At 47.2% G+C, this 27,181-nt stretch overlaps 1 protein-coding gene across 1 annotated transcript in view; it reads right to left on the bottom strand.

Moving 5' to 3' along the window:
* LOC138580176 (C-type lectin domain family 7 member A-like) overlaps nucleotides 1-26,648 on the bottom strand; it is a 54,750-nt gene extending 28,102 nt beyond the window's left edge. The window contains exons 1-2 of the mRNA XM_069650502.1: nucleotides 26,294-26,648; nucleotides 3,291-3,398 (exon numbers count right to left, since the gene is read on the bottom strand). Coding sequence (XP_069506603.1) covers nucleotides 3,291-3,398; nucleotides 26,294-26,516 — 331 coding nt within the window. The 5' untranslated portion in view covers nucleotides 26,517-26,648. The remainder of the gene's footprint in view (nucleotides 1-3,290; nucleotides 3,399-26,293) is intronic.
* Nucleotides 26,649-27,181: the final 533 nt, after the last annotated feature.

Raw genomic sequence — 27,181 nt, 5'->3', positions numbered from 1 at the left:
TGGGAAAACAATACTTCAGATGCGTTTACCAGGCATGTAGGTTCATAAATGGTACTGTCTTTCATTACGTCCGGATACCAAAACCTCCAGACCTGCTACTGCAGCAGGCGATTGCCTTCCTGCTAGAGGAAGGTGTGATAGAACCAATACCTCTGGCAGATAGAAATCAGGGTTGGTAATCTCACTGCTTCTTGATACCAAAGCCCCTGACTGCCCGGAGAACGTGGTACCTGGACCTTCTGGGCTTAAACCTCTGTCTTCCACAGCATCTCTCAAAGAGAGCAGACTTGGCTTTGCAAGATGGTCTATCGTCCATCCAAATGTCAGTACCCTCAACATCCACACATGGTTACAATGCAGCTCCAGTTCAGTCTCCTCTGCCTAGGGCCAGATCGCCAGAGGTAAATCCACCTCCAACCCTGGCACCGGCTAGGGACATCTCAATGGATTTTCTGGACACACTGAAATCATTAGTGTCAGAACTGCAGCACAGGTTGATTGACCCTGCTACACCTCAACCTGGTGGGAGAGGCCTACCTGTCCCTCACCCTACCAGGGAACAACACCCCCTGTGAGGAATTCGACCATCCGCATGGGAAAAGTGTGCTCGCTGGGGCTTTTTTTGTTTGTTTTAAAAAGAATGAAAGATGGGGCCATTCCCACGCACATTTTCCACACACAGCAGAAAAATAGTAATGTACTCAGAGGGCACAGCTTACCAGCGTTGCCCTCCCCCGTCATGTGTAGCTGACACCTCACAGCCGTGGGTACATCAAAAGCCTTTGGCCATGTGAAGCCTGATAAGAATCTCAAGGCCGCATGGATTTGCATCTCCATTGCTGGTGGCAGTAAATACTGAAGAATGTTAATTAGCAGGCCTCAGGAAAGGCATGGGTGTAGGAAGTGACAATGGAGACCAGATACCAACACCTCTTTGTAATGCAATGTGTCAACTTGGTACTATCACCCCTCCTTGGTACGAAAGGGCAGTCATGTCCTGATGGAACCACTCCTTACAGAGCAGGGACGTATGTGAATTGTAGGCGATGAAAGTCTGCCAGCAACCCCCTACTTCAAAGGAGGCCCATGTTGTGATCAAGCGCCACATAGGGTTCAGTTAATTAGGAAGATACTTTGATGTACAGCAGACTGGAAGATGGGTGGGACTTAGAATTATATGTTGTCATCTGGTAAAGAATGTGATGAATGTCAAAGGTTTTGGGGGCTCCAGTAGGGGCTAGCCCCGCTATGTCTGTGGATCAAACAGAGGCTGTTACGCACCCCGCCTCCCACTACCTACAACTGCAACACAAACAAGCATTGGCAAAGCCAATAATTTTGGCATTTACTGCTGTTTGCATTTATAGGCACCAGGGTGCTAGGAGGAGAGTGCAAAGTTTCAAAAGAGGATGCGAGAAGGGGCGCGGGTGTTAAAGAGAATGAGAAGGGGAATAGAGCAAGGGAGGAAGCCAATGAGAGAGGGTTCCATCTATGATGAGCAATGGGAAATATAAGCGAGAAAGGGTAAGAGTGAGAGGGTAAGAAATAAAGGAAGCATGTGAGAGCAAGGGTCAGAGGGGGTATTTGCAAGTAGGGCTGGTTAGAGAGAGGTTAGAGAGTGAGAAGGTGTGGGGGTAGAGAGAGTGGGGATGGGGTAGAGAGAGGGGGTGGATTGGGTAGAAAGAGTCAGGTTTGTGTGGGGGTAAAGAGTGTGGGGATTGGGTGAGGCAGTGTGTGGGTAGATGGGTGGGGTAGAGAGAGTGGGGGTTGGAAGCAGAAAACCTGATTAACAGCCTGGCAAGATTTGACAAAAGTAGCCCAAAATAGCCCAAACACAACCCAACCAACAGACTAATTGGGTGTGGGCTGTGTGGGTTTAGCAAGGCAGCCTAGAGGGACTAAACAAAACCCAGATTGTTCATTGAAAGTAGCACTCCACAAACAAAACATCCTGCACCTGCCATTTCCCAAATAGGGTTCAAATTGCCCAACCGTGCTGGTAAATAGCCCAAAATAGCTCAATAGCTCAATCTTAGAAATCACTGCGCGGCTGGGAAATGGAAAACCTGACACCCGACTTGCTTCTTACAAAGCTGCTGATTGGAGCAAATATTGATAGGGAATTCGTTATTGGGTAGTTCTGCAGAAGAGTTTGAAAAAATAAACGAGTGATTTGCGATTTCCATGCTATGGCATTGCCGGTTGTTATTCCAACCAGATTTTCTCTGTTCAGATTCTCTCTCTCTCTCTCTTTGTTTAGATTCTCAATCTCACACTCTCTCTGCCCCCCCCCCCCCCCCCCGCGCCACCACAATGGTTCGCCATTTTGTTGCACAACCGCCACAAACATTCGGCAAAACAAAAAATATATGCTGGTAGATGCTGGTATCCCTTCCATTCGGTTGAGGACAGAAGCCAAGTCGGAACACTGGAAAGACTGCAGGGGAGGAGGGCCACTGCTGCCAGGAGCCAGTGTTGAGATCTTTAGACCACCAGTCCCGGGCCCCCAGCTATGACTGCCATCAGCCACTCTACCAACGGGCTCCCTCTCCTATGGTTTTAGTGCTTGCAGGAAGAGAAGAGCAAAATAAAAAGTAGTGGACCGATGTTCCCTCTGCCCTGCCCACTTTTCTGCCCCCTCCGCTAGACCCCCAATTTAAACCCCATACATGGGTGCTTCCTTTTCTGCACCCCACAACGCTGTGTTTTACAGCAGTTCCAGCAAAACTGCAGGAAACACAGTGAAAGAAAATGCATTTACTGCCATTAGTGGGTCATTGTCCCCCACTCCCAAAGCATGCAGCTTTATATAGGCAGCCTACCCCCCCAAACACACATCATTAGCACCTCTTAAGGGACTTGCCTATGATGGTACGCACACACACCCCTCCCAGTGCCTACAAACACTGCTGTGCCTACCGCAATTCCAATACAGATTGCTGCCAAGCTTGGCTTTTCCAAGAAGTCTATTCAAATAAACAAAGCCAATGCAGCCTCTGTAAAATAGTGCAGGCATATGACACTGGGTGGTTAGTGCCAGGATCACGTTTGAATCCCCAGCAGGGAAGCAGTTAAAAAAACAAAATAAAAAAGTGGCCTTCCCTGCCGTCCTGGAACGGGCAGATATCCCGCCCACTTCACCCTCCGGGTGCGTGCGTGCGTGTCTTGGCGCAACCGCGATTGCTCAGCGAGAGCCGCAGTGACCGCAGATCATGCTGGACTTCGGTATTTCATCACATGCTGGTTTAAGAACTGTGTTAAATAAAGAAGTGGCAGTGACACACACTCACCTGCAATGTAAGCTCCCAGGGCAAGTATAACGAGCACCAGGACTGCTAAATAAACAGCCAGAAATCGGGGTCCGGTCGCTCTTCTCAATAAGGACTTCAGTTCATCATCTGCAAAAGAAAAACACACTGTTCCTGCAAGGTACATCACGTAGCAATGGCAGAAGTAATATTTAAAGGCCTGTTCGTTATATAACGTGTTAATTTTATTGTTTATAGCGCAAACTTGGCCTATAGGCAGCAGAGCGCTTTACAGAGTTCAGGAGAAGCCAGAGGCTAGCGTCGAGCCAGCGTTTTTAACGCAGTACTGTGGGGGATCGTCAGGGTTTCAGTCCTGGGGAAGGATGCGTTGAAAGAGCCAAGTCTTCATGATTTGCCCAGAACTGCATGATGGAAGGGGCAGTAGGAGCCTCCAGGGGGAGTGAGTTCCAGAGGGATGGGGCATAGCAGGAGAAACACTGCTTTCTGGTCCTTTCCTTATGGGTAAGCATGGACTCCAACCTTTTGATGATCGAGCTACGGGAGGTGCAGGAACCTCCTGAGATATAGAGTTTGGCTGCCAGGTAAGATGGGGTTCCATCAGAGACTGCTTTGTATGCGATTCACACGGTTTTAAAGAGAATCCTTGCAGGGAGGGGGAGCCAGTGGGGATCACGTAGGATGGGGGTGGTGTGGTTGAATATACGGGCACCCACGCTGTGGTGGGCAGCTTTGAGGGGAGTGAGGTAACATGGCTGGGAGCCCAGCGAGGAGGGCGTTACCCCCATTAATGTGTGAGATGACCAGTGCTTGGATTACTGTACGGAAGTTAGCGGGGGGGTGAAGGGTTTGATTTTCCCAAGTATGGAGATTTGGAGCCAGGCGGTTTGGGCATTCTTGGCCACATGTTTTTGGAAGGAGAGACCACTATTGGCAATGAAGCCTACTGATTTGGCTGAATCCGTCGAGGTTCATCTTGTCGAACCAGTTTTGGACAATCTGTTGTTCTTTGGAGGGGGGGGGGCAATAAGGACAAACTCCATTTTAGTGGGGTTGAGTTTTAGGTAGGCGGACGACATCCAGGTCTGGATGGTGTCCAAGCAGCAGCTTAAGGAACAGCTGCGTGTCATCAGCGTACTGGTGGATGGAGATGCTGGGGTCATTTAAGAGGTTTCCCAGGGCCTCCATATGGGTGAGAGAACAGAGCCCTGCAGCACGCCGTAAGATACCGCTAGGCGTTTGGACCTGACCTGCCCCAATTGGATGGCTTGGAATCTGTTGCTGAAGTATGAGGAGAACAAGTCAAGGACTTTTCCTGTGAGGCCCATTGTGGTGTCGAGGATCGAGATGAGCGTGGGGTGGTCGACAGTGTTGAACACTGCTTGAAGGTCGTGGAGGCAGACGTCACCTCTGTCCATAGGATCTAGTGAAGTCATCTATCACCTGAATTGTGCAAGTTTCCATGCTCCATTTGGGGTGGAACCTTGATTGGCAGTCGCCAAGGAGGCCGAGTTGGTCGATTTTGGCCACTGTGGCAGCTGGTGAATTTTTTTAACTGGAAGGGTGTCAGTATTTTTCCCTTATATGGCCAAGTGATCGAGCGTAGCGAGTGACCCCACATCACGCAAGGTGGGTTTGGGGGGTAGGGGAGTGACCCTTCCCCCAAGAATTATTTTAAATAATGGGTGAAAATGGTGTATTCTAGAGCACACTTTGTTTTTTTAGAAAAATTGGGTAAAAAGCCAATCAGTTTGCAATTGTGTTTTGTAGATTAACTCATGGAAAAAATCCAATGGATGCAAGTTACCAACAGTGCACAAGAGCATTTCGCCAACACATATTCATGATGCCTTTTCCCACATTATGTGGTGCAAGTATAATACATTTTCACACTGGCTGTGCCCATACATTTCCATGCTGACTGCAACATTATACCCCATTATTAAACATACAAGAACATACTGAAGTTTGCTGCTTTGTGCATAATGCTATAAGAAAACATGTCCATGTTTGTTCTGCCAGTATATATCAGTATCCCCACATAAGAACATACTCCAGTTGGCTTTACCATTATAAATTATTATTATTATTAAATGCATGCCAAAGTATGAAAATATGTCCAAACTGGCAGTACTAAAATGCCAGTCGAGCTTCATAATAACACTTATCATGCTTGTTTTACCAAAGGTGCCCAATACACAATGCCATACCACAATCCTAAATAACTGAACTGGCTACATTGAAATGCCAGCCTAGCTACATAACACTTATGCTTGTTTTACCAAAGGTGCCCAATACAAAATGTCATGCCACAGTAAGAATAATACCACTGATCCTGCTTGCTTTATCAAAGATGCTCAACACAAAATGTCATACCACAATAAGAAACGGCTAGACTGGCTGCATCAAATGCAAGTCTTGCTACATAACACTTATCATGCTAGCTTTAACAACCATGTGCAGTAAAACATACCATGCCTGATCCACGGTGTGCCAGCGTCTTGCAGTCAGATATAATCACAATAATGATGAAGGCGATTATGTGCTATTGTGAGGCGCTGGGTGGCACTGGGGTAAGGCATGTTTTATTTTTACAGGCCATCATAGATGCCCAGTAAATAAATAAATAACACGCACGTCTCCATTGGGCCCCGAGCTCCTCACACATGCACACAATCAATGTGGTTATGTGTGTATGCCAGGCACTGGGGGACCAGGTGGCGGGGATGATATCATAGATGTCCAGTAATAAAATACCATGCCTAACCCCCGGGTCTCACAGCGCCAAACACACAATCAAAGTGATAATGTGTGTATGCAATACGCGGGAGGACCAGGGGGGCAGGTATGGTATTTTTTTACTAAACATCTATCATAGATGTCCAGTAACAAAATACCATCCCTGTCCCCTGGGCCCCATAGTACCCCAGACAGAGAGCTGATTTTGGCCGCCGGTGGGGAGAGTGTTTGTGCAACAAAAGGTATTTTTTAAATGCCTTGGTTGTACAAACCTCCTACCCCCACTCACCAAAATCATCTCAGAACAGCAAAAACACATGCACACAACATACACATAGCAAGCACTCACTGTCTCATTCACAGTCACGAGCACCCATCATGCACTCAATCATAACACAAGCATACACGCATCCATACACACATTTACACAATATACATACACACAGCAAGCACTCTTTCATTCACACGAGCACCCATCATGCGCTCACAAGACATCCATACACATATTTAATAAACATACACACACACACATTTACACAACATACACACCAAGCACTGTTTCATTCACACGAACATCCATCATGCACTCACTCAAAACACAAGCCTACATGCACCCATACACATTTAAATACTAAATAAACAAACACACATGTACACAACATACACACAGAACACACTCTCATTCACACCAGCATCCATCATCATATATTTTCCTAATACCACAAACATGCATGTATCCATACACATAATTTAAATTAGAACATAAACAAACGTACCTTCTGCCACGGGTCGGAGGTTCCAGTGCTCCAGCCCCCTGAAAGCATTAGCAGGAATCAGGATGTTTCCTGGGTCCTGCACGTGCGTGCAAGGGGCCCGAGCGTGGGTCCGTAGACGCCCCACCCAAGCCTGCTGTGTGTGTATGTATGTGCGAAGAGGCGCAGAAGCGCCTCCTTGCAAATACATATGTGCAGTTCCACAGCCAGCATTTCGTATGAACCATGCAGGACTGAGGAAGCAAACGCCCCCAGCCTTGCATGGCTCATTGAGCTTGTGGGGCTGGGCCAATATAACTGTGAAAGGGAAACAAAGTTTCCCTTTCACAGTTAAGAGCACTCCCTCCGCTGAAAAAAACAGCTGAGGGTGTGCTCGTATTTTACTGGGCTGGCTGCTCCATAATGGGTGAGAGGGGGCCAAGACCTGGTGCTTCGACGCCCCCTCGCCCATTATGGCCGAGCCGCCTCGGTTTGGCCAGCAATTTATTGTCTACAGCCTTTTTGATGTGTTTCCTTATGAAAGGGACGCTCGTGATGGGTTGTAGTTTGCTAGATCATCAGGATCGAGTGAGGGTTTTTTCAAGAGGTGGCAAATCAGCCCCGTTATTAGAGAGTCCTGGAAGGAGCCTTCAGTGAGAGAGGCATTGACGATATTAAGGAGTGGGTTGAGGGCGCAGCCTTTGAGCTGTTTGATGATGGAGGCTGGGAGGACATCGTCTGAGTAGGCTATGGGTTTGAGGGATGCAAGCGTGTCAGAGTGGTCCTTAATGGTGAGAGGGGTGAAGAGCAGAGTTCCTGGTGCAGGGTGGGGGCTAGCTCCTTGCAGTGGCATCACTAGGGACTGGCAGTAGTGCGGACCACACCAGGCGACAGCCCCCCAGGGGGTGACACCAGGGGCACAGAGAATGCCTCCCCACCCCTCTAGTAACGGCCCTATATAGGCTGCACCTTTGAGCAATACAAATGCATATTTGTATTGCTCAAAGGTGCAGTGATCATTGCTGCGTTTTCTTGCTCTTAAATCCAGTGCACGCTGTGTAGAGGCCTAGTGTGTTTGGGCTTTAAAACAAACTTCATTTCTTGTCTCAGTTCTTGAACGGAAAGGCGCCGATTATTAGATACAAGTCATCTTAATTACACTATCATATTACTGGGCATGTTCCTAAACGTTGGAGAAAATAATCACTTGGAGAGCTCGAGAGCACAAACCACAAGCTGTCTGCATTCTATATAGGGCTGGCTGTCTAAGCCATACACATGCTGTTATAACCTCACAGCGGTACTCAATTCATCTTCCTCAGAAGTATGAAAGGTTGAGTTGACCCTGCCACGATTCGAACCCGACACAGTAGGCTGCGCACAGATAGCAGGAGCGAGCACTCAACTCACTGTTCCATCTGACCAGCATGAATCGCATGCTGCAAAGGTTGGCATACATATTCACACGGACATATTTTAAAGAGAACCTCTTAATTTGTTTTGCTCTTTGTGTGACTTTGCTGCTCGACACCATACCACTCACAATCAGGAGCACGTGGAGTGCTTCTGTTTTCTGTGTGAATGTACACCGTGCACTGGTTTCTGGGCTGGAATGTGGACTTCCTGTATGCAAAGGACTGTATTAAAGGACTGTAATTGTCATGTGCATGTGTAAATAAGGCGCCTGCGTGTAAAGCAATGTCAATATAGGCATCTCAGCGCTAAAACCAAACAGGTAATGAGAGAAGTGCAGGCCAGGGCCAATATTTATTAATGCTGCCCTATGCGAAAATTCCCAAATACGGCATGCACCTCCGAGCACTAGAGAACATTCAATGTATTTTCTTCCTTCTTACCTCCCCATCTTCCTCACTCCCTCCATTCCTCTCACCACTTCTTTGCCCGTCCCTTCCTCAGTCTTGTTTTTTTCCTTCCTTCCTTCAGGGCCCTTTGGAACAGGTGCCATTGGCCATGTATATTGCACTGCCATGCCCAGTTTCCTATAGCTGTTAGATTTCTAGTTTTAGCTAGAAATTACAGCTAAAACTAGAAACCCTAGTGACTCCACTGGCTACAAGGAAGTGCTTAAATGGCACCTATATGCCAAAACTTTGCATTGGAGAGAGGGACACGACATATGAGAAGGTAGATAGCCATTAGCTCTCCATGTCTGTTCTAATCGGTTTGGCCCTTCCCACCCACTACTTGCCCCTCCACACCCAAAACGCATCCTTCTGAGATCTCTCTCAGCTAGCTTTACCGCAGAGTACCTTCAAATTGTGGCCTGCCAATGTTATTTCCAAGCAGTCTTCTGAGAGTTAATGGCTTAAGCGCAGTTGCAAATTCGCTACTGGCTCAATAGAAATGTCTTAACAAAGTGTGCCTTCAGCCACTTGATTTATATCGGTGTCTTGCAGGTCCAGTTAAAAACAAGCACGGACAAGGAGAACAGTTTTTGCTTGTGCATAGGAATTAGGTATGTTTTTTGCGAGGCACGGTTATCCTATGCCCATGTATAGGTTCACCTGTTTTCTTCAGATCAGGTACTGTCTATCCAATGCCAACACAATAGCCAGAACTGTTGGCTTTTTTAATGCTGGTTTTAATTATTTTTTTAAGGCTCAATGCGTTTCCCATGGCACGGTTTGCAGGGTGGGTCTTATAAATAGCTGGATGCCAATTTGAAACATCTTTGAATAAAAACCAGTGTGGCATTTGCTCAAAATGTGTTGAGTGGAATATGGAAGGAATGGCATGGCTGACCAATCATAAGTAGAAATAGTCAGATGATGAATCTGGGTGGTCAAATTGCTGTACTTCTTAAACATAATTAATTCAAGTACCTCTTGGTTTTGCACCATGCTTCAGTGACAACCATGATGGGATAGAGTTTATGAATGGGGTGGTTTTTGTTTTTAATGGCAGGGCACCTTGCAGTGACTGTCACAAGCAATGGGTGCGATTAGAATTCAATGTGATGAGGGTTTCTTCCATTGTGTTAGAGTAGGACATGAAACTAATGTTGTCTACCATCCAGAGAATAATGGGACTCTGGAAAGTTCCAACATTATAAGGTATACACATGGCCATGGAGGCGAGAATGATTACAATGGCATGATAAAGGAACCCTCATGGGAATCGGTTCATAATCATTCCTTTACTGGTGACACCTAAAAGGGATGCAAACGCAATGCCAAAATATGTTCAGTGTGGGTAAAGAGGGCATAATTGTCAACATAGATTTATCTATAGTGATGGATGGAATAAGAACAGAAGAAGGTACTGCAAAGTGATTTAAAAGGGCAGTGGCGTCACTAGGCGAAGGCATTAGTGACACCCGATGCGGTAACTCCGCCCCTCAGGGGGGTGGGCGACACCATGAGTTACCACACTGGGTGTCACCAACCCTAGTGATGCCACTGGCTCCTTGGAGGCCTTTGCAGAGTCAAAGTCCCCGATTTTGGCAATTTTATCTAGGAAGAAGCTGTTAATGCAATTGCATTTCTCCTGAAAGCTGGGACCTCAGGGTCGGGGGTAGGCCTGACGCAGCGTCTAACAATGTGGAAGAGGGTTCTGATCCTGTTAGAGGCACCCTCAATTACGGTGGCGTAATAAGCTGATTTGGCATCAGTAATCAGCTGTTTGCGTAAGGTTCGCAGGGTTTTGATTGGGGAGCGATCCTCCGGATGGCAGTGTTTACACCACCGTTTTTCCACCAGCCTGATTGCCCTTTTGTTGGCGCAGAGGTCAGGAGTCTACTAGGGGGCGGATGGTTTGTGTGGTTTTTAGTGGGGTGTGGGTGTTAACCAGGTCAGTGGCGGCAAGAGAGAAGGCTTCAAGGAAGTCCAAAGCATGTCCGGTGGAGGGGACCGTGGCCAGAGCTGGCTCAAGGAGGTCCACAGGGAAGTGTTTGAAGGAGCGGCAGGTGATCTCAGGGTATTTAGCCTGTCCCTTATGGGGCAGTTGGTCTTTCCTTGCCGATCAGTATGCTGAATACTGTATCCGGGTGGTAGGAAAACATCGAAGATGTGCTGTGAGGAGGTGGTGAACTACGTTTCCATGATGAAGATCGTGTCAAGGGTACTCTCGGTGATTGGAACAGAGATGACGGTAGTGTGGGCTACGGCTGACCAGGCATTTACCAGCATAATGGGCCGGGAGCGCATGAGGTGAGGGTGTTTTTGTGGGGGGCATGCTACAGTGATAAGGTTGGATATGGTAGCCATTTGTGGCAGCCTAAGGCGCATTGGAGCACAGGCCTTGGAAATTGTGGGGATTGGCTGCAGACGGACGAGAAACATGGTGATGTCTATTGGAGGATTTGAGGGGCAGCATGGTTGACCCTGGGCTCTGCCAGGCCGTAACAGGTAGCAGACTTCTCCTTGTACGTCCTGGCGCTAAGGACGCCTAGTTGAAACGAGGCTTCAGTAGGTAAAAGAGTGGGGGAAAAAAAGAGCAGCAAAACCAGAAGCTTACCAGTGATTGACAGGTGAGCGGAGACCTAATCCCCTTGCCACAACTGTGTTATATATGGCTTCATAGCAGCTCCCAGTGTTTTCCTTTGGGAGGCGCTGTGACTCTTCTAGAGAGGAGCTCCTCAACAGCTCTCAGTAGCACAAGCCTGGGCGTTCATGTGACTTTCATTACACGTTGCTTTGTTTCTCTTTCCTGCTTTCTTTCGTATTTTCTTTCTCTCATTCCATTTTCCCCCTTCGTTATTTTATCCCGTGCGAGTCGATAGCTTGCGATTAATGAACTGGATTGTTACATGAGAACTCCCTTCCCCTTGCCTCTCGTAGCAGGTTCGAGTTACCCTATCACCCTGAATGAACATCTGTTCATTGCTTAGAAACAGGCGTGAAGCACCATAGAGCTGCACAGTATTATAATGTGTCCTTTCTTCTATCCTTCAGTCATTCTTTCTTTCTTTCCTTCCAACCTTTCCTTTGCTCTTTTCTTCTTTTTCTTGTTCTTTGGATTCCAGTTCTCCTTTTCCCTTCCTTGTTCGTTCTTCTTTCTTTAGCATTTGCTCTATTTCATTCCATCTACTTCATCACTTTTTCTTAATGTCTTTCCTTCCTCCATCAATCCATATAATTTGTTCTTTTTCTGTCACTTTATTTCCATCCATTAATTTGTTCTTACATTATTTCGCTTTTCCCGCTTTCTTTTCCTCTTTCAACTGATAAACGGCACCCAATCCTCTTAAGCTCAAATGTCGTACAGTTGCCATCATTGTATCTATCAGTTGGATAAACTGCGGCGAAATCTTTGTAAATCTTATTTCCAAAAAGGAAGATCAACCTTTCCTTCTGTTCCTATCAAAGGAATCCTGTATCCGCCATTCCCACACCTGGCGGGGAATGTAGCCCCTCTCTTCCAACCTTCTCTTCGGTGAAGATCGAAGGGCCTGATTTACAATCTGAAGTAAGCATCAGATAGCGCAATGGTTCCTGCTGTAACACAATCCTTCCCTATTAGTATCTGTGCCTACTTCCATTCAGCCTCGGTGGAAGGACAGATCTCTGCTGTTTTGTGGTGGGTCGGGTCCTCCACTAAACCACCAGCCACTGTCTATGGAAACCAGGTGCAGAAAGACCACTGTGCAAGTTTGGAAAACTAAAAATTCACCTTTGCGTGTTGCTAAGACTACATATATAAGAAGCATAAAGAAAAGTAAGACCAGAGCATTTCATCACCACTGAACGCTCTAAAACGCCCAACCAAAAAAAAAAAATCTCCCTCGTCATCACCAGATGATGTAATAGTAAACATTTAAATAGCAGTCCAGAGATTAAGTGTTCTTTGTTGCACACATGAGAGAAAGAAAGTGTGAGAAACAACTACCTGGGGAGGGCGTAATAACTGATAGCAATGGATCATTGCACAGCGTTAACTGCTGCCCTATTTAATAGGCTCACGCCATAGGTAAAAACCTCCAGCTGTTAGGTTATTGCACTCTCTTCACCCTCACACATTCTCAGGCCTCCCTTGGCCCCCCTCTCACCTTTCCTCCTACTCTCCTCTTTCTCTCCCATATCACCTGATGAGGTCTCTAGACAAGACCGCTCTAGTCTCATCCAAACAGGTGCTCCCCCGCTCCTCCAGAACTATCAAGGACAACATTGCCTACCTTGCTCCAGCCTTGGCCAAACTCTTGGAGAAGCTGGAAATCTCCCAGCTTTTCCACCACAATGAATTTGTTGGTTGTCTCCACAATCACCAGTCTGGCTTCAGAGCAGCCAGAGGTACGGAAACTGCACTCCTAAACACCCGTGAAGATTTGCTCTCTAATCCAGATTCCAACTCTCCTTCCATTCTCATCTTTCATGACCTTTCCTCAGCCTTTGATATGCTCAACCATGCTACCCTTATAAATCGGCACATGATACCCTCAGCATCACGAACCTGGCGCTGGACTGGTTGACCTCCTTCCTCTCTGACCAACCTTTCCAGGTTTAACTGGGTCCTATTCTCTCCTCTATTACACTCTCCACCTGTGGTGTTCCCCAGAGCTCTTTCCTCTCACCGTGGCTCTTATCTACCTTGCCCCTCTAGCCCATTTGATCTCTGCCTGCTCTCTTAACTTCCAGTGTTACGCGGAACATGCAGCTCTCCTTCAAGCTTCCCTCCACTGCTTCTCCTCTCATTCCGGACTGTCTGTCTGCCATTCAGGCATGTTACACTGCTAACGATATCTGCCTGTTACGCTCACCTGGTTCCCACAGGGGCGTCGATCGGACCCGGACAGCTGCGGTCTCCACCAACGTGATGCGTAGTGAAGAGATGACAGTCTGGACTAGCACGCCTAATCTTGTCTGCTGGACTCGTAGAAGTATTCTCCTGCAAGTGGAGAAAGGGATTTAGCCACTCGTGGACTTTAGTGATGGCCCTCCCCAACAGTTCTCGTTCTCCCACCTAATCACCTCCGATATTCCCTTTTGGTAACCTCACCTTATGTTTTTAAATGATGAGCTCTCCATCCTGCATGGCATGCAGGGGCGCGTAGATACCAGTTACTTCACTGGGTTGAAGGTATTGGAGGAGTTCCGGAGGGATATTGACTCCAGTGTCTATAAAGTTCAAAGAGTTCAATATGTCCGATGTTCACTCTTGTTCCATTCCGTCGTTAGGTTGCAGTTGGGTCCAAAAGAATTTTGCCTGGAGGCAGCTGATGGCATTCAGGTGAGAGTCTGTATTACCAAACACTGTCCGGTAAAAGTTGCATGAGTTTAACTTGCTGTTTTCTCTCCCTTTATAGGTGCGGCATGGGAAGATGCGGCGAATTAAATAATAATACCTCCGGTGGTAAAGCAGGTAAGCCTATGGTGGCAAAGAGATTGTCCTTGTTGGTTTTCTCGGCTCACCTTGTTATTCCTTTTGTTTTCCCCCCAGGTGCTGGGTTTCGACGAAGAAAATGAAGGAGGCAGCGGCGAGTCGAAAGATGCGGTGGACTGGTGAGTATAACGCGGCGCTGCTGCTGGCAAAGTGACGCGTGCTGAAATAATGTCCTTTCCAGGCTTGGCGATGTCCTGGGTCCGGTATCAGGTAAGGAATCAAATAATGTCTGTGATCTAACCTCTTCTCCTTTCTTTGCCTTTTGTCTAGGAGCTCTGGATTCGAGGCGGGCGTGGCAGAAGACTGGATGCTGACTTGCAGACACGGTGAGTGTCACGCTGCTGGATGCAGAATAATGCAAAGCATGGGCTGCTGTTCGTGCGTGCTTTAAATAGCCTGCAAAGTAGTCCCAGGTAAGAAGTTCCCAGAACCACACCCGAGTCAAAAATAGTCCCTGTAATAAAATAGTCCCATCCAGGCCTCAGGTTGGCTTGGACTCATTTGCAGCATGGTCTGCATAAGGTAAGTAAAGTCTATGAGCCTGGCGCCTATGGTGCCAGGACTGATTTCTATGATGATCCTGGCGCCTAAGGCGCCAGGACTGAATCCAAACAGCCCCCAGCCGGGGCTGTTGGGGTTTTAATGAGTATCTGGATGCCTGCTCCCGGGGCCGATGGACTCGATCCAAATGCCCGGGGGTAGGCATCATGACACTGCCTTAATGCCAATAATACTGAGATCCTTCTCATTGGGAATCCAGCTCCTTCCTTCCCTCCTACTCTCTGGCCGCTCTCCATAGGCCCCATCCCCTCACCCTCCTGTGAGGCAAAAAACCTTGATATCTTCGACTCCCCTCTTTCCTTCTCTCCTGACATCATGGACCTTGCCAAGAAGGAGCACTTTCAGCTAGACCTCCTCAGAGGCATTCTCCCTTTCCTCACCTTCCCCAGGAAACTCAATGTCTCCAGGGCTCTGGTCCTCTCCAGGCTGGACTACTGCAACAGCCTCTTCCTCAATCTGCCTAATTCCTCCCTTCACCCCCTTCAACTAATCCAGAAAAGGACTGCAAGATGTATTGCCGGGTGCATTGAAAGACCTCAAACAGAAGTCCCTTTCACATGAATAGCAGGATTGTATACACTGAAACAAAAACAGCTTGTAAAATTGAAGATCCATGTGGAAAAAAAAGAGGCCTACCTATCATTACCAAAGCAGCATTTTAATTCACAGAAGGAGAAATCAAAGATCCTTTTCACATGCAAAACAGGATTGTTTAACAGTGACACAAAAATGGCTTGGTGTTGGCAAATAAAAGCAGTTTAAATGTGAAAAAGTATCACTGCTCACAGAAAAATGTCAGGAAAAATACAATGTGCAGGTTGACAAACCCTTTTGCTAGCTGTGGGCAAACTTCACAAGGAAATCTACCACTGCCAGTCTGGATGTTACATCTCCCATCTAATTACCAACTGCAATAAAGCGCCGGCTAAAGGTGTCGAAATTCAGTGTTCTCCAGACCTGCTGGCTCTGAAGGCATTGACTGTAGGAGAAGTTCCCCTTGGCTCAGCATGACTAATATGTGTGAATCTGGGGTGCTCCTGGTTCTCCCACCGGTTGTTCATCTTCTTGTCAGTCTTTGTCTTGTTTGTTGCATGTGCACCCTGAGGCCTATGAGCATGTGGCGTGCTACAAATATTAAAATAAATTAAATAAAATGGGGCAGCACCTTCAAAGAGCACGCTTCTGACACAAAGTGACTAACAAAAACAAACTCTGGGTACAGGCTGACCCAGTGAAAGCAAATGGCCTGAAGGAAAGAGGATGGCCATTTGGAACACATGAACATTCACAATTAATTTTAAAAGGGCTATTGTCATTTAGGTCTTTTTCTCAGCAATCATAAGGCGTATTTTCTTCATTTACGTACCATTTTTTATGTAATTTCCAGGCGAATTTGGAGATATAAAATTCATCCACCTGCGACTCAGGGAACTGTAATGGCTATCTAAGATGTGTTTTTGGCTGATCTGAACATGTTCCAAATATGAGAGTTGGTGAGAGGATGGAGAATAAAATTAGGGATATGGGTAATAACTTACATTTTCATAACTATTATGCTTTTTATGGAAACAGCAGAAATGTGCCACATGGCCGTGCTACATGGTACGGACCTGGTGGTCAGTTTATCCAATTCCCCACGATTAGCTGAATCAGAAAAAATGTATACTATGGCAGTTGCTAGTAAAAGCATGAAGTTGTGATACATAACTAGTTTTTGCTAGAAATATGAAAAGAGAACAAATGGCGATTACAAATGGGAATTGCCATAAATTGCTCCAGACCCCTAAACCAATCCCAACTTGGTGGTTGGGTTTGGGAGCAGAGAGAAGGGTAACTGTCCAATCCTACTTGCGGGAATTATTGCAGGGTGCTTCCCCCATGACCGTAAAATTGGTGCTTTCATCACTGCTATAGAAGAGGGACTGCACTAAGAGGAAGGGACATAGGGACACACAGACAGAAGTCTGCTGAAACTTACCATCTGACAGCTGTAAAGAGACTCCAGTGGAGATTGCTGAGAGTGCATATGGGTGGAGCTGTCTATTTCTAGTAAGGCCTCAAAGCTGACTGGGTCCTATGGTGGAGAGCGGGAGGCTATCTTTGAGAGTGGAGTGACCAGACCCATACCCTATCTTTCCAGAGTGTCCCGAGATGCAGCTGGCATTCCTAAACTTTAAAAAGAGGCTTTCTATACAAGCAGAACGGATCCCTGGGAGACCAAAAAGGTGGGGGAGTCTACTTGCCTTGAATCGTTTCCCTTTAGAGTGGGCAGGGGGGCAAAACTGTGTAGATCTGTAGCCTATTCAACTAAAAATATCAATTTAATTCCCCATTTGACAGAACACTACGGGGTGAATTTTGTGAACATTCATAATTAACAAAGCTGACTTCCCAGTGTGTGCTGAATACTATAGCCTATAAATTAAATTGGTAATCCTTTTTGTCCAAAGACCCGTCTTTTTGAAAGAAGAGGGGTGTCTTTGTTCTTAAATCAGTCCAACCTCGTTATCCAGCTTCCTCAACACAGGCCTTTTAGAGGAGGGGGTCTGAAATATTATATTCCCCAAATCATTCCAATTTTTCTGTCCGGCTTCCCAAACACAGACCAAAGTAGGGGGTACGGGGGGTATGAAAAACAAACCGCTAAATCACTCTGTGTTTATTTTAAACTAAAGGTGTGGGTGAAATCATAATTGCCATATGTATTTTTACCAATCTAGAAATCCTACTGCTAGCCTTTTAATGCGGCAGGAAATCAAAAAAATCGCACTACACTACATGATAGTTGCTTTCGTTAGTGATCAGTGTAATTATTTCTAGAAGTGAACATTTTCAGAAAGTGCAGAATTGTGATTGTGTTTTGTTCTACTCACTATTGTGATTTATTTACGCATCTCCCCAGCCCTAAAATCTCTCCACTGGCTTCCGGTTGCTGCGAGGATCAAGTTCAAGACCCTCGGCATCATCCACAAGGCTTTCTGGGTCCTGGGACACCCCTACATCCAACTTACTTTCCCTAACTACCTTCCTGCTAGATTCCTTCGGTCTTCTAGCTCAACTCTCTGCAGATCAGACGCTTTTCCAAGCAGAGTGGGGGGTAGATCTCTCTCCTCCGCATGTGCCTCCTTCTGGAATGGCCTGCCTGCCCCTCTCAGACATGAGCCGGATCTCCTTAAGTTCCGGAAGCTTCTCAAGACCCCCCACCCCCCATTTCTCTTCCTCCTTCCCAGCTAATGTCCCCCTCTGCCTCTTGCTGCCTGGTTCCTTCTGATACTTACAGGGCACCAGGCCCCCCTCAGCCAGTCTACCCCTGCACTTGGTTTCCCCCCTTGGCTCCCTAACCTGTACTTGCCCTTCCGGGCTCCCTCCCCCTGAACTAGCCTGGCTGGGCCTGCACCCCACTTACAGCCCTGTCCAGCACTTATGTGGACCTTCTTTCCCCTGCATTCCCCTGTCACTTGTCCACCTTTCCTCTCCATAGCACTCACCTAACCCTTGGGCCCTTTTCTGCCCTGTCTAGCACTTCCACATTCCCCTCTCCCCGCACTTCTTGTTACTGCACTTGCACGATCCGAATGACACAAGACCTAGCAGGACCGTTTTTGTTTTCTTCCCCTTGCACTACCCCTCTTCTGTCTTGCACATTGAAACTCCTTTTGCTGTATAGCTGCATTATAAATACCCATTAAATAAATAAATGGTGGCATATGAGTGGTTTATCAGCAACAAAAAAAAGGAAAAAGGGATGAAAGATAATGCAGGGAAGAAACAAAGATGGGATGAAGCAAATAATTAAAGAGAAAAAGTGAGAGGGAGAAAGAACTAATGACAGAAAGAAAGACAAAACAAGAATGTGTGAGAGGAAGAAAGTAACAAAGTGGAGAAAGAAAGAAAACTGAAATAAACCGATAGATAACAATTAATAAAAGGAAACTTTTTTAAAATTAATCTATGGAAGAAAGGGAACCGTTTTTTAACTTGACGTATAAAAGAAAAAAAGGTAAAATAAAGAAAAGGAAAGAAGGAAATATGGAACGATCAAATGAAGGAAAAATAAGGAAAGGAAATGGAAGAATAGATTAAATGGGAGAAAAGAAAAGGAGGGAATTAAATAGTTAAAAAAGCAAGACAAATAAAAAGATAGAAATACATTGAAGAAAACAAACTAGAACATAAAGAAGGAACGACCAGTCAAGCTCACTGCTTGGGAATGTGTCAATTTCAGATTGCTATCACTGTATTTCATAGCTGAAAAACATTTCCTATCCTCAAATCCGTTATTGATACATTGTAACGACAGCCATTGCCTGCCTCTCACTACTGCAGAGCGTGTCCTGCAGTGAGCAGTTGAACAGGACATATGGCAACACGGGAGGTAGCAGGAACTATGCCAGCCAACAGTGGGCCTCATTTTCGGGGCTATTTTACTTTTCTCCCCCCCCTCCCACCCAAGTCTGTTAGCGTTTTCCAACGCACTACAACTTGAATGCTTCAAAATACAAGATTACTTCACATTCCCCCTTGTACTCACTCTATTAATTTAATTGGTATTATTAAGAGTGTCCAAGAGGGAAACAGGACTCTGAGGTTTGAGATTACCACTCGATGAGTGAGACCGTGCTCCAAGGCAGGAGACCCGCAATCAATGAATTACACTTCAAAGGTGAGAGTCTCACTCTGAATGACAGATCCGAAGAGTGCGAGTCAAAGCCCATCACTGAGACAATGAGGCAAGGTTTGCATGTCACATCACAAGAACGAAACTGGGGGCTAAGGTATGGCAATCCTGCCCCTCACCACCCATGAGACGGCGCCCCTTGGTTTCAGCACTGAACAAATGAGACTGGTCTCCATGTAGTTTAATATGCCCCCTATGGCAGAGCCTGCTGGGAGATGAACAATGATTGGTGTTATGATCCATCGTAAGGAATCCTCGCTTTATAGGGAGCCATTGCTCACTTATCGCGAGACCAGGACCTCATACGTGAGACTCGCACACAATGAATGAGAACGTTCTTCAAGGTGTGCAGGTCACACAGAATTACACACACAGTCCTTCCACTGGCACTACTCACATCGAAGGGCTGAGATTGTTCTTTAAGTTGTGAGGCAAGTGAACACAGGAAAGCATGAGACATGTTTCTCATTCCTGTGGCTCACTGGTACTGAAACTGCCCTCACTATAGCGAAGGTTGTATTTCTGCTGTGCGACTGGTGCCCAGGAAGATGTCCACGTGGTCTTGAAAGCTAGCAAACAAAAACCAGGAGTTATCTTCTCTACAATAAGTGCTGTTTTTTATACTAAAAAAATAAAAATAAAACAACCAACCTGCACTCTTCTGGCGCAATGTACTTGGTGGACAAATCTCTCGGGGCACAATAATTAGCGGGCAGGCATGCTCTGCATAGTAACCAGGGGGGAGGCGTTCTGTGCATAGTAACTGAAGATCTTGCATTTTGTGGTAGTGTAACTAGTGGGCAGGCACGCTGTGCATGGTAACCAGCGGGGAGGCGTTCTGTGCATAGTAACAGAAGATCATGCATGTTGTGGTAGTGTAACTAGTGGGCAGGCACGCTGTGCATAGTAACCAGTGGGGAGGCGTAGTAACAGAAGATCATGCATTTTGTGGTAGTGTAACTAGTGGGCAGGCACGCTGTGCATAGTAACCAGTGGGGAGGCGTAGTAACAGAAGATCATGCATTTTGTGGTATTGTGGTAGTGTAACTAGTGGGCAGACACGCTGTGCATAGTAACCAGTGGGGAGGCGTAGTAACAGAAGAGCATGCATTTTGTGGTAGTGTAACTAGTGGGCAGGCATGCTGTGCAAATGAACTGGTGATGAAACATTCTGTGGCCGGTAAGTGATGGCCGAGGCTTCTGTTGGACGGGCCTCTTCATGGACAGAGCTAATGGGCAGGCATTTGTTGGTAAAAGAGCAGTGGTATTTGGGCCAATTAAGAATGGGCAGGCATTCGGTGCACAGGAACTGGCATCAGGTGCAGTAAGGCAGGGTTGCTGATTGGTGATGGATTTTGTGACTGATGGACAGTTGTCTTGTGGCACCAACATTTATTCTGCTATTCTAATGAAGAAAGGAATGTCTCCAGGCTGTTCATGAACACAGTTCCTTTAATGCGAATAGCAGTCCATACACATTGTAGGTGCCAGATTCTCTGACACAACTATTCTGATATGTTCTGGCACATTAACGAAGATGGGCATATGGCCCTTGGCACATGAATCCTGAGCGTCATGCATAGCACGTTATTTTCTCCTGTCCCAGGATGGAATACGCGCAATGATGGGTGAGGTTTCTTTCAGGACCTCACTTTTCTAATCAGCATGAGTTCTCTTGGGACCTCTCCAGACGCCAGAGCGCAGTCCTGGTCTACAAGTTCTGAAAAACCACGGGGAACAGGCTCGCTCATGGGCACAAAACTACCACCATATGATGCGGGTGTACCCCCAAAACACAGAAAATGGGTACGCATCCTAAAACAGGGGCTGCTTCTGGCTCTGGCTTCTGGCTCTGAAAACAGAGCCTTGCGCTTGGGGTTGGCACCACTTTGGGAGGAGCCCTGAGCCCGGTCACTGCTTTTAAGGTGGGTTCTGGGTTCACCGAGGCACCAGAATGTGCTGTTCCGACAAGTTCCTCTCCCCGCGAAGTGAAAACTCAAGAAACACAACAGCCCAGAAATGGCTGGTAGCGGACCAAGCAACAGTACCAACACTGCAGCTGACTGTACTACCGCAACCCACTACCGCAACCCACAATTCAATGCAAGGCTTGTGCGACATAATTGCCAACATGGCACCTAATACCATTAAAAGAGGTTAATTCACTCCTGATGTTTAGTTCTGGGATATTAGGTGCTGCTATTGCATTGGAGTAAAGCTCGGAGGGAGTTGACATGTGAGGAGGGGCACACAGCATGTGGGTGTTGGCCATGTACCCATCCACTCACCCTCCACGGCCAAACCACCTGTCCCTCCCTGGCCAAAAACGCATCCTCCTGGGAGCTCTTTGAGCTGGCCTTATCAATCAGTAATATCAAACGTTGACTTGTTATTTCTAAGCTGTCTGCTGAGAGTTAATGGCTTAATTGCAGCTGTAAACGCGCGCGACTGTTTGAACCAAGTGCGCCTTCAGCCACTTGATTTATAACTTTTCCTTCCGCTGTCGTCCTGTTAAAAAAGAGCATTGGCAAAGTCAACCGTTTTGGCTTGTGTACGTTGTTAGCTAGGCAATGCTATAATACGCCATCTTGTGTCCAGGTAGCACCGTTCTGGCAGTGCCCGTTAAATGCCTAACTAAATGTAACTTCCTTATACCCTCATTCTATGTTAATTTAACATTTGCAGAAAGTAAGGGCCTTTTATGGATGTGTAGAGATGCACGGAGTATGGGAAGTTTTAGTCAGTTAAGCGAGTTTGTGAAAGTAAATGATCAATTCATGCAGACAATTGGGTTGGAATTTTTGGGAAACATGGACATATGAATAGCTGGAAAAGTTCAAATCAAAGCTCTGCCACGTGACTGATAAAGAAGTGGCACTATGTTAACTATTAAAGCGCTGGTTGCAGAATATGTAAAGATGTCCCTCTATGTGCTGTAAGCAAGCCCTTATCATAATGTTTCCCAGCAGCAGGGGCGTTGCTAGGGGTGGCCTAAGGGGGCTATAGCCCCGGATCTTTTGGTTGTAGCTCCGGATAGAATCTCAGGAGCTACAGCCAAAAGACTAGCTAGCCCCCAGTCCCAACAGTTCCGACATCAGTTTAGCCCCGGGTCTTTTCCAGACCTAGCAACTCCCCTGGCCAGCAGCGTTCATGATTTAGGCTGAATCAGTTGGGGACCTTGCAAGTAGTGGGCCCGCAACTACAAGTCCCTGCAGACCAGAAAACAGGTAGAATCCGTCATCTCTGGAGAAAGGAACACCCGTGCTTGCTCTGTTCGGGACTACAGACGCGGCCTTTTGCTCAATATTATCGAACTGTGAACTTCAATGCGGTGAGATCTGGAGTCCAGCTTGCAGCCAGTCTACAAGTTAGAGGTACCAGACGTTTGCAGAGTTTTTGTTATTTGTACATAAGTGATATAACATAATGTTCCATATAGTCCAGAGGCCCAAACACCCAAGACCTGACTAACTTCTGGGTTGGTCTCTGGGGTTGCCAGAAGAGGTAACCAATCCATAGCCCAAATTGGGTTAGGAACTAGCCCAAAAGTAGCCCAATCACATAGTTCTGCATAAGCTAAATTGTCTGTTCAAAATACGATTCGCAGGCATGTAACGCCACTTGTTTAGGATTGTATATTGAAAACTGAACTGCAAATCAGGAACAAGCAGAGACAATTGAAACAAAGATTTCACAGCAAGAGAGCACTGATTGCATGCAGTGTGTTCTGCCAGGCCGCCCAGACAGGGAGGTGAGGGTATCATAATATGAGAGCACACATGCCAGTATGACCCCATTCCATTTGGGAGATACTAGAGCGGTCATAGATTTAAGTTTGCATTCTGGGGCATGTAGTCCTAGGTTTATAATAAGAAACTCAGCACTGACTACAAGTACCAGAGTGGAATGGGGAATGTTGGTAGGCATGTAACAGATCTCCTCATGTGATGTCTTCACCTCCATTACAGTCTGGACGACTCCGCAAAAAGCACTGCATGCAATCATTGATGTTCTCCCGCCGTGAAATCTTTATTTCACAGGAGAGCACATCACACATTGCAGGCAGTGTGTTCTGACGAACTGCCCGATATGGAGGTGGGGAAATCACGACTGCCCCTGGGTGGTAGCGGTGCACGGTATAAGTCAACATAGCATAACATAACATGATAAAAGAGCTTCCCCTAGCTCGCAGCCGGGATGTATAATATTCCATACCATATCAGACCAGGGCCTATAAGAGAGTTTCTATATTCGCTCTCCTTTGGGACACAGCTCTGGACAGCCCTACCACCTTAAGTTCTGCCACAGTAGACCACCCCCATCCTCCCCCCCACCTGCACATACATCTCTGGTGCACAGAATGGCTGGTGACACTATGAATCTGCCTTTCAAATCAAGTGATAAGGGACCTGGCCCTGGGTAGGGCCAATGCAAGAATAATGCAATTTTAGATGACGGCCTTGGGAACCACTGGCAGGGGGGCAGAGGGGACACACTTTTGTCCCTAAATTATTAAATCTACCCCGCTGTTAGGGCCGCTGTTTTCATGAAATGTGAATGTAATCCATGACATTATTTGCCCAGGATCACACGCTTTGGCTAAAGATTTTAACTCGCTGTATAATGTAAGCACTTGGCCACACACATTTCAGGCCTTACTTGGCACAAATATATAAGTTTTGGATTTCAAAGCCGAAGATAATTCTTAATGGGTTTGCTTGCAAAATACACAAAATGCAGCAACCTGACAACATGTTAAGCTGCAAGAATACTAATCAGGGGCGCCGAGTACACGGGTGCTCCAGGGCCTGAGCCCCTTGTCCACCAGGAAAGGCCAATATCGGGAAAATCCCTAAACGTTGCAATGGGACTTTTTTTTTCGGCAGCAGCCCCCCTCACCCCCCAAATACCCCAGCCGGGAAAACCAAAAAAGTCAACGCCATTGATACCAATGTATTTTACTCTTCACGTCCAGGGGTGGACTAGCCTACGGGGAACTCTGGAGATTTCCCGGTAGGCATCTGCACCCTGGGCATCTATTGTGGTATTTCAAATCCTGGCCCTTCACTGCCTAACTAGAAGACCACCCACAGGGACGGGCACACAGCTAAAACAATGATGAAGGAAGATACCGATCCTGGTTCCCACCAGGCAATCGACTAAACAAAGTCTAAGGAAGACACTCCACGACATACCAGACCACATAATGAGATAGCCCTGAGATAAGGAAACTAAAGACTGAATACGTAGACAGACCAAGACGAAGTACTTGGACGATTCATCAATAGCACCCTGTCCCTGTACCACACCCAAGCTCCAATAGACCTATTTAACATAGATAGCAAGGGAATAGGGCCCACCCAACCCCCGGCTCCCCAGCGCAATAGCACCCTGGCCCTGTACCACACCCAAGCTCCAATAGACCTATTTCACATAGATAGCAAGGGAATAGGGGCCACCCAACCCCCGGCTCCCCAGCTCAATGGCACCCTGGCCCTGTACCACACCCAAGCTCCAATAGACCTATTTCACATAGATAGCAAGGGAATAGGGGCCACCCAACCCCCGGCTCCCCAGAGCAATGGCACCCTGGCCCTGTACCACACCCAAGCTCCAATAGACCTATTTCACATAGATAGCAAGGGAATAGGGGCCACCCAACCCCCGGCTCCCCAGAGCAATGGCACCCTGGCCCTGTACCACACCCAAGCTCCAATAGACCTATTTCACATAGATAGCAAGGGAATAGGGGCCACCCAACCCCCGGCTCCCCAGCTCAATGGCACCCTGGCCCTGTACCACACCCAAGCTCCAATAGACCTAATCCAGATAGATAGCAAGGGAATAGGGGCCAGCCAACCCCCAGCTCTGATACCTAAGGAGGAGAATACACTCCCAATCACATTATACAAAGTTCATTAGAATACACAGCAGGGAGAGAGCCGCGCTACACCCACAACAGTCAGATGGTCAAGAAAGGATAGTAGCAACTAATCCCACCCATAGTAATACTAATTAATCGAACAAGATGTGCCATAACCAGGATTCTCACCCCACTAACCCCACCATCACATCTCTGCATGCCTAACTCACCCGAAAATTCACACAACCAACTCTCGCCCAGCAAACCGCTCGTGCTTTACCACAACGCACCAACAACAAACCAACAACACATAAACAGCACACTAGCTCTCGCCCCGGCCCAATAGTTACACCAAAGCTCAGCACACGGTGTATACCAAACTGAAGCCGCCAAGAGCACACCACCTCTCTCCCTCATCTCCCGACTAACCCAAACCCTGCCCGCCTTCATGTTTTACAGATTGGCCAGAACTCTTGGGGACCAACTCCGTTGGTGACGGTGCGCGATACAAACACCTTTTAACATTTAAAATTTCGAAACGTTCCCATAGGAAAGGGTTGGGCTTGCTGAAAATGTGCAATTTGGGGCCACTTTGAACATTATTTCCAGGGCCACTTTTGGTTCCCAGTCCACCCCTGTGTTCACGTCCTGAAAAAACATGTGACCATTGACATAAAGAAAACATTCCCCATGTCAATCTAGTAGACATCATGAGATTAAATAAATATTTAAAAGGGGACTTTATTATATCATACCTCTCTCAACTCACCCGCTTTTGGCGGGTGTCACCCGCCACTTAGGCACCTCTCTCACCTGCCAAGATCTCTACACGCCCATAGGAATCAATGGGCTTTCACCCCTCAAATATAAAATCAAGTGTTTTCACCCGCCCAGGGGCCATGAAAGGTTGAGAGCTATGTTATATTCACTAACTGGTTGGGAAATGGGCAAATCTTTTCTGTCTATTTACACAGAGTGGTCCATTGAGGAGGGAGTTTTGTGCACCCCATTCGCCGTCCATAACATTCTCTTGTGGGTTTTGTGCAAATAACGGGAAACAGTTTATCTTGCAACGTCCGCTCCCCTCACTACTTACCTCCAGGTGGCGCCTGTGGAGCAGCGGCTTCCTGTGCAGGGTTCGGTGCCTCCATCGGCGCCGGGGGCTGCTGGCTCTCAGAGTTCTCCGTCTGAGACGCGTTCTCCTGATGCATCAGCGGGTGGCTCTCGAGATTCGTGTGCTCCTCATTCCTCATTCCCTGCACTACCACCGTAAGGGATGTGCACACCGTCCCGGGAACGGAGTTGCTGCCCTTCCCCATGCCGGCGTTCGCGGACTCGACTCGGCAGGTGGTGTGCCCCGGCTCTTCCTCCTTGGGAGGCGGGGCGAGGGAACTTCAGAAACTTCTGGAACGAGAATGAATGAAGACGTGTGAACTGAACAGCAGCTAGGCTCCGTCTGATTCTGTGGGGCGTGGGGCGGGGCGGCGCGGGGCGGTGGCGCAAGCCCAGCACCTGGGACCAGCATATGACGCTCTGTTGCCAGACAAGGAAAGAGAACGCCCCTTTAACTTTATATCACAGTAACTAATAAGAAAAACTCGGAAGCTGCTGGCTTTTGATTTGGCCACGATCGACATGCAGTGCAAACAAGGCAACACAGAAAAACCGCATCACTTTGGTTATTGTGTAGTGCAGTGTTCTTCAAACTGGGGGGCTGGCAGCCATGGGAGCGGGGTGTCGAATGATGTCCAGGGGTTCAGTCTCTTTGAAAATGGATTAAGATGACTGTTTTTACTATTTAAAAAAGGCTTACATTGACTGCTTCTAATCGAAAAAATAAGCAGTAGGCAATCTGCTTATAAGAACCTGCCCCCCCCCCCTCGCCCCCACATCCTGCGGCCGCTAGGGCGGAGGGGGCGGACAATATATTTTTACTCAAGGGTGTAGTGTGGGGGGCTCGGTATGAACACGTTTGAAAACCACT

Source organism: Ambystoma mexicanum, chromosome 3p, assembly GCF_040938575.1.
Source record: "Ambystoma mexicanum isolate Mex_15411 chromosome 3p, UKY_AmexF1_1, whole genome shotgun sequence".
NCBI lineage: Eukaryota > Metazoa > Chordata > Amphibia > Caudata > Ambystomatidae > Ambystoma > Ambystoma mexicanum.
This window is presented reverse-complemented; position numbering and strand designations above follow the sequence as displayed.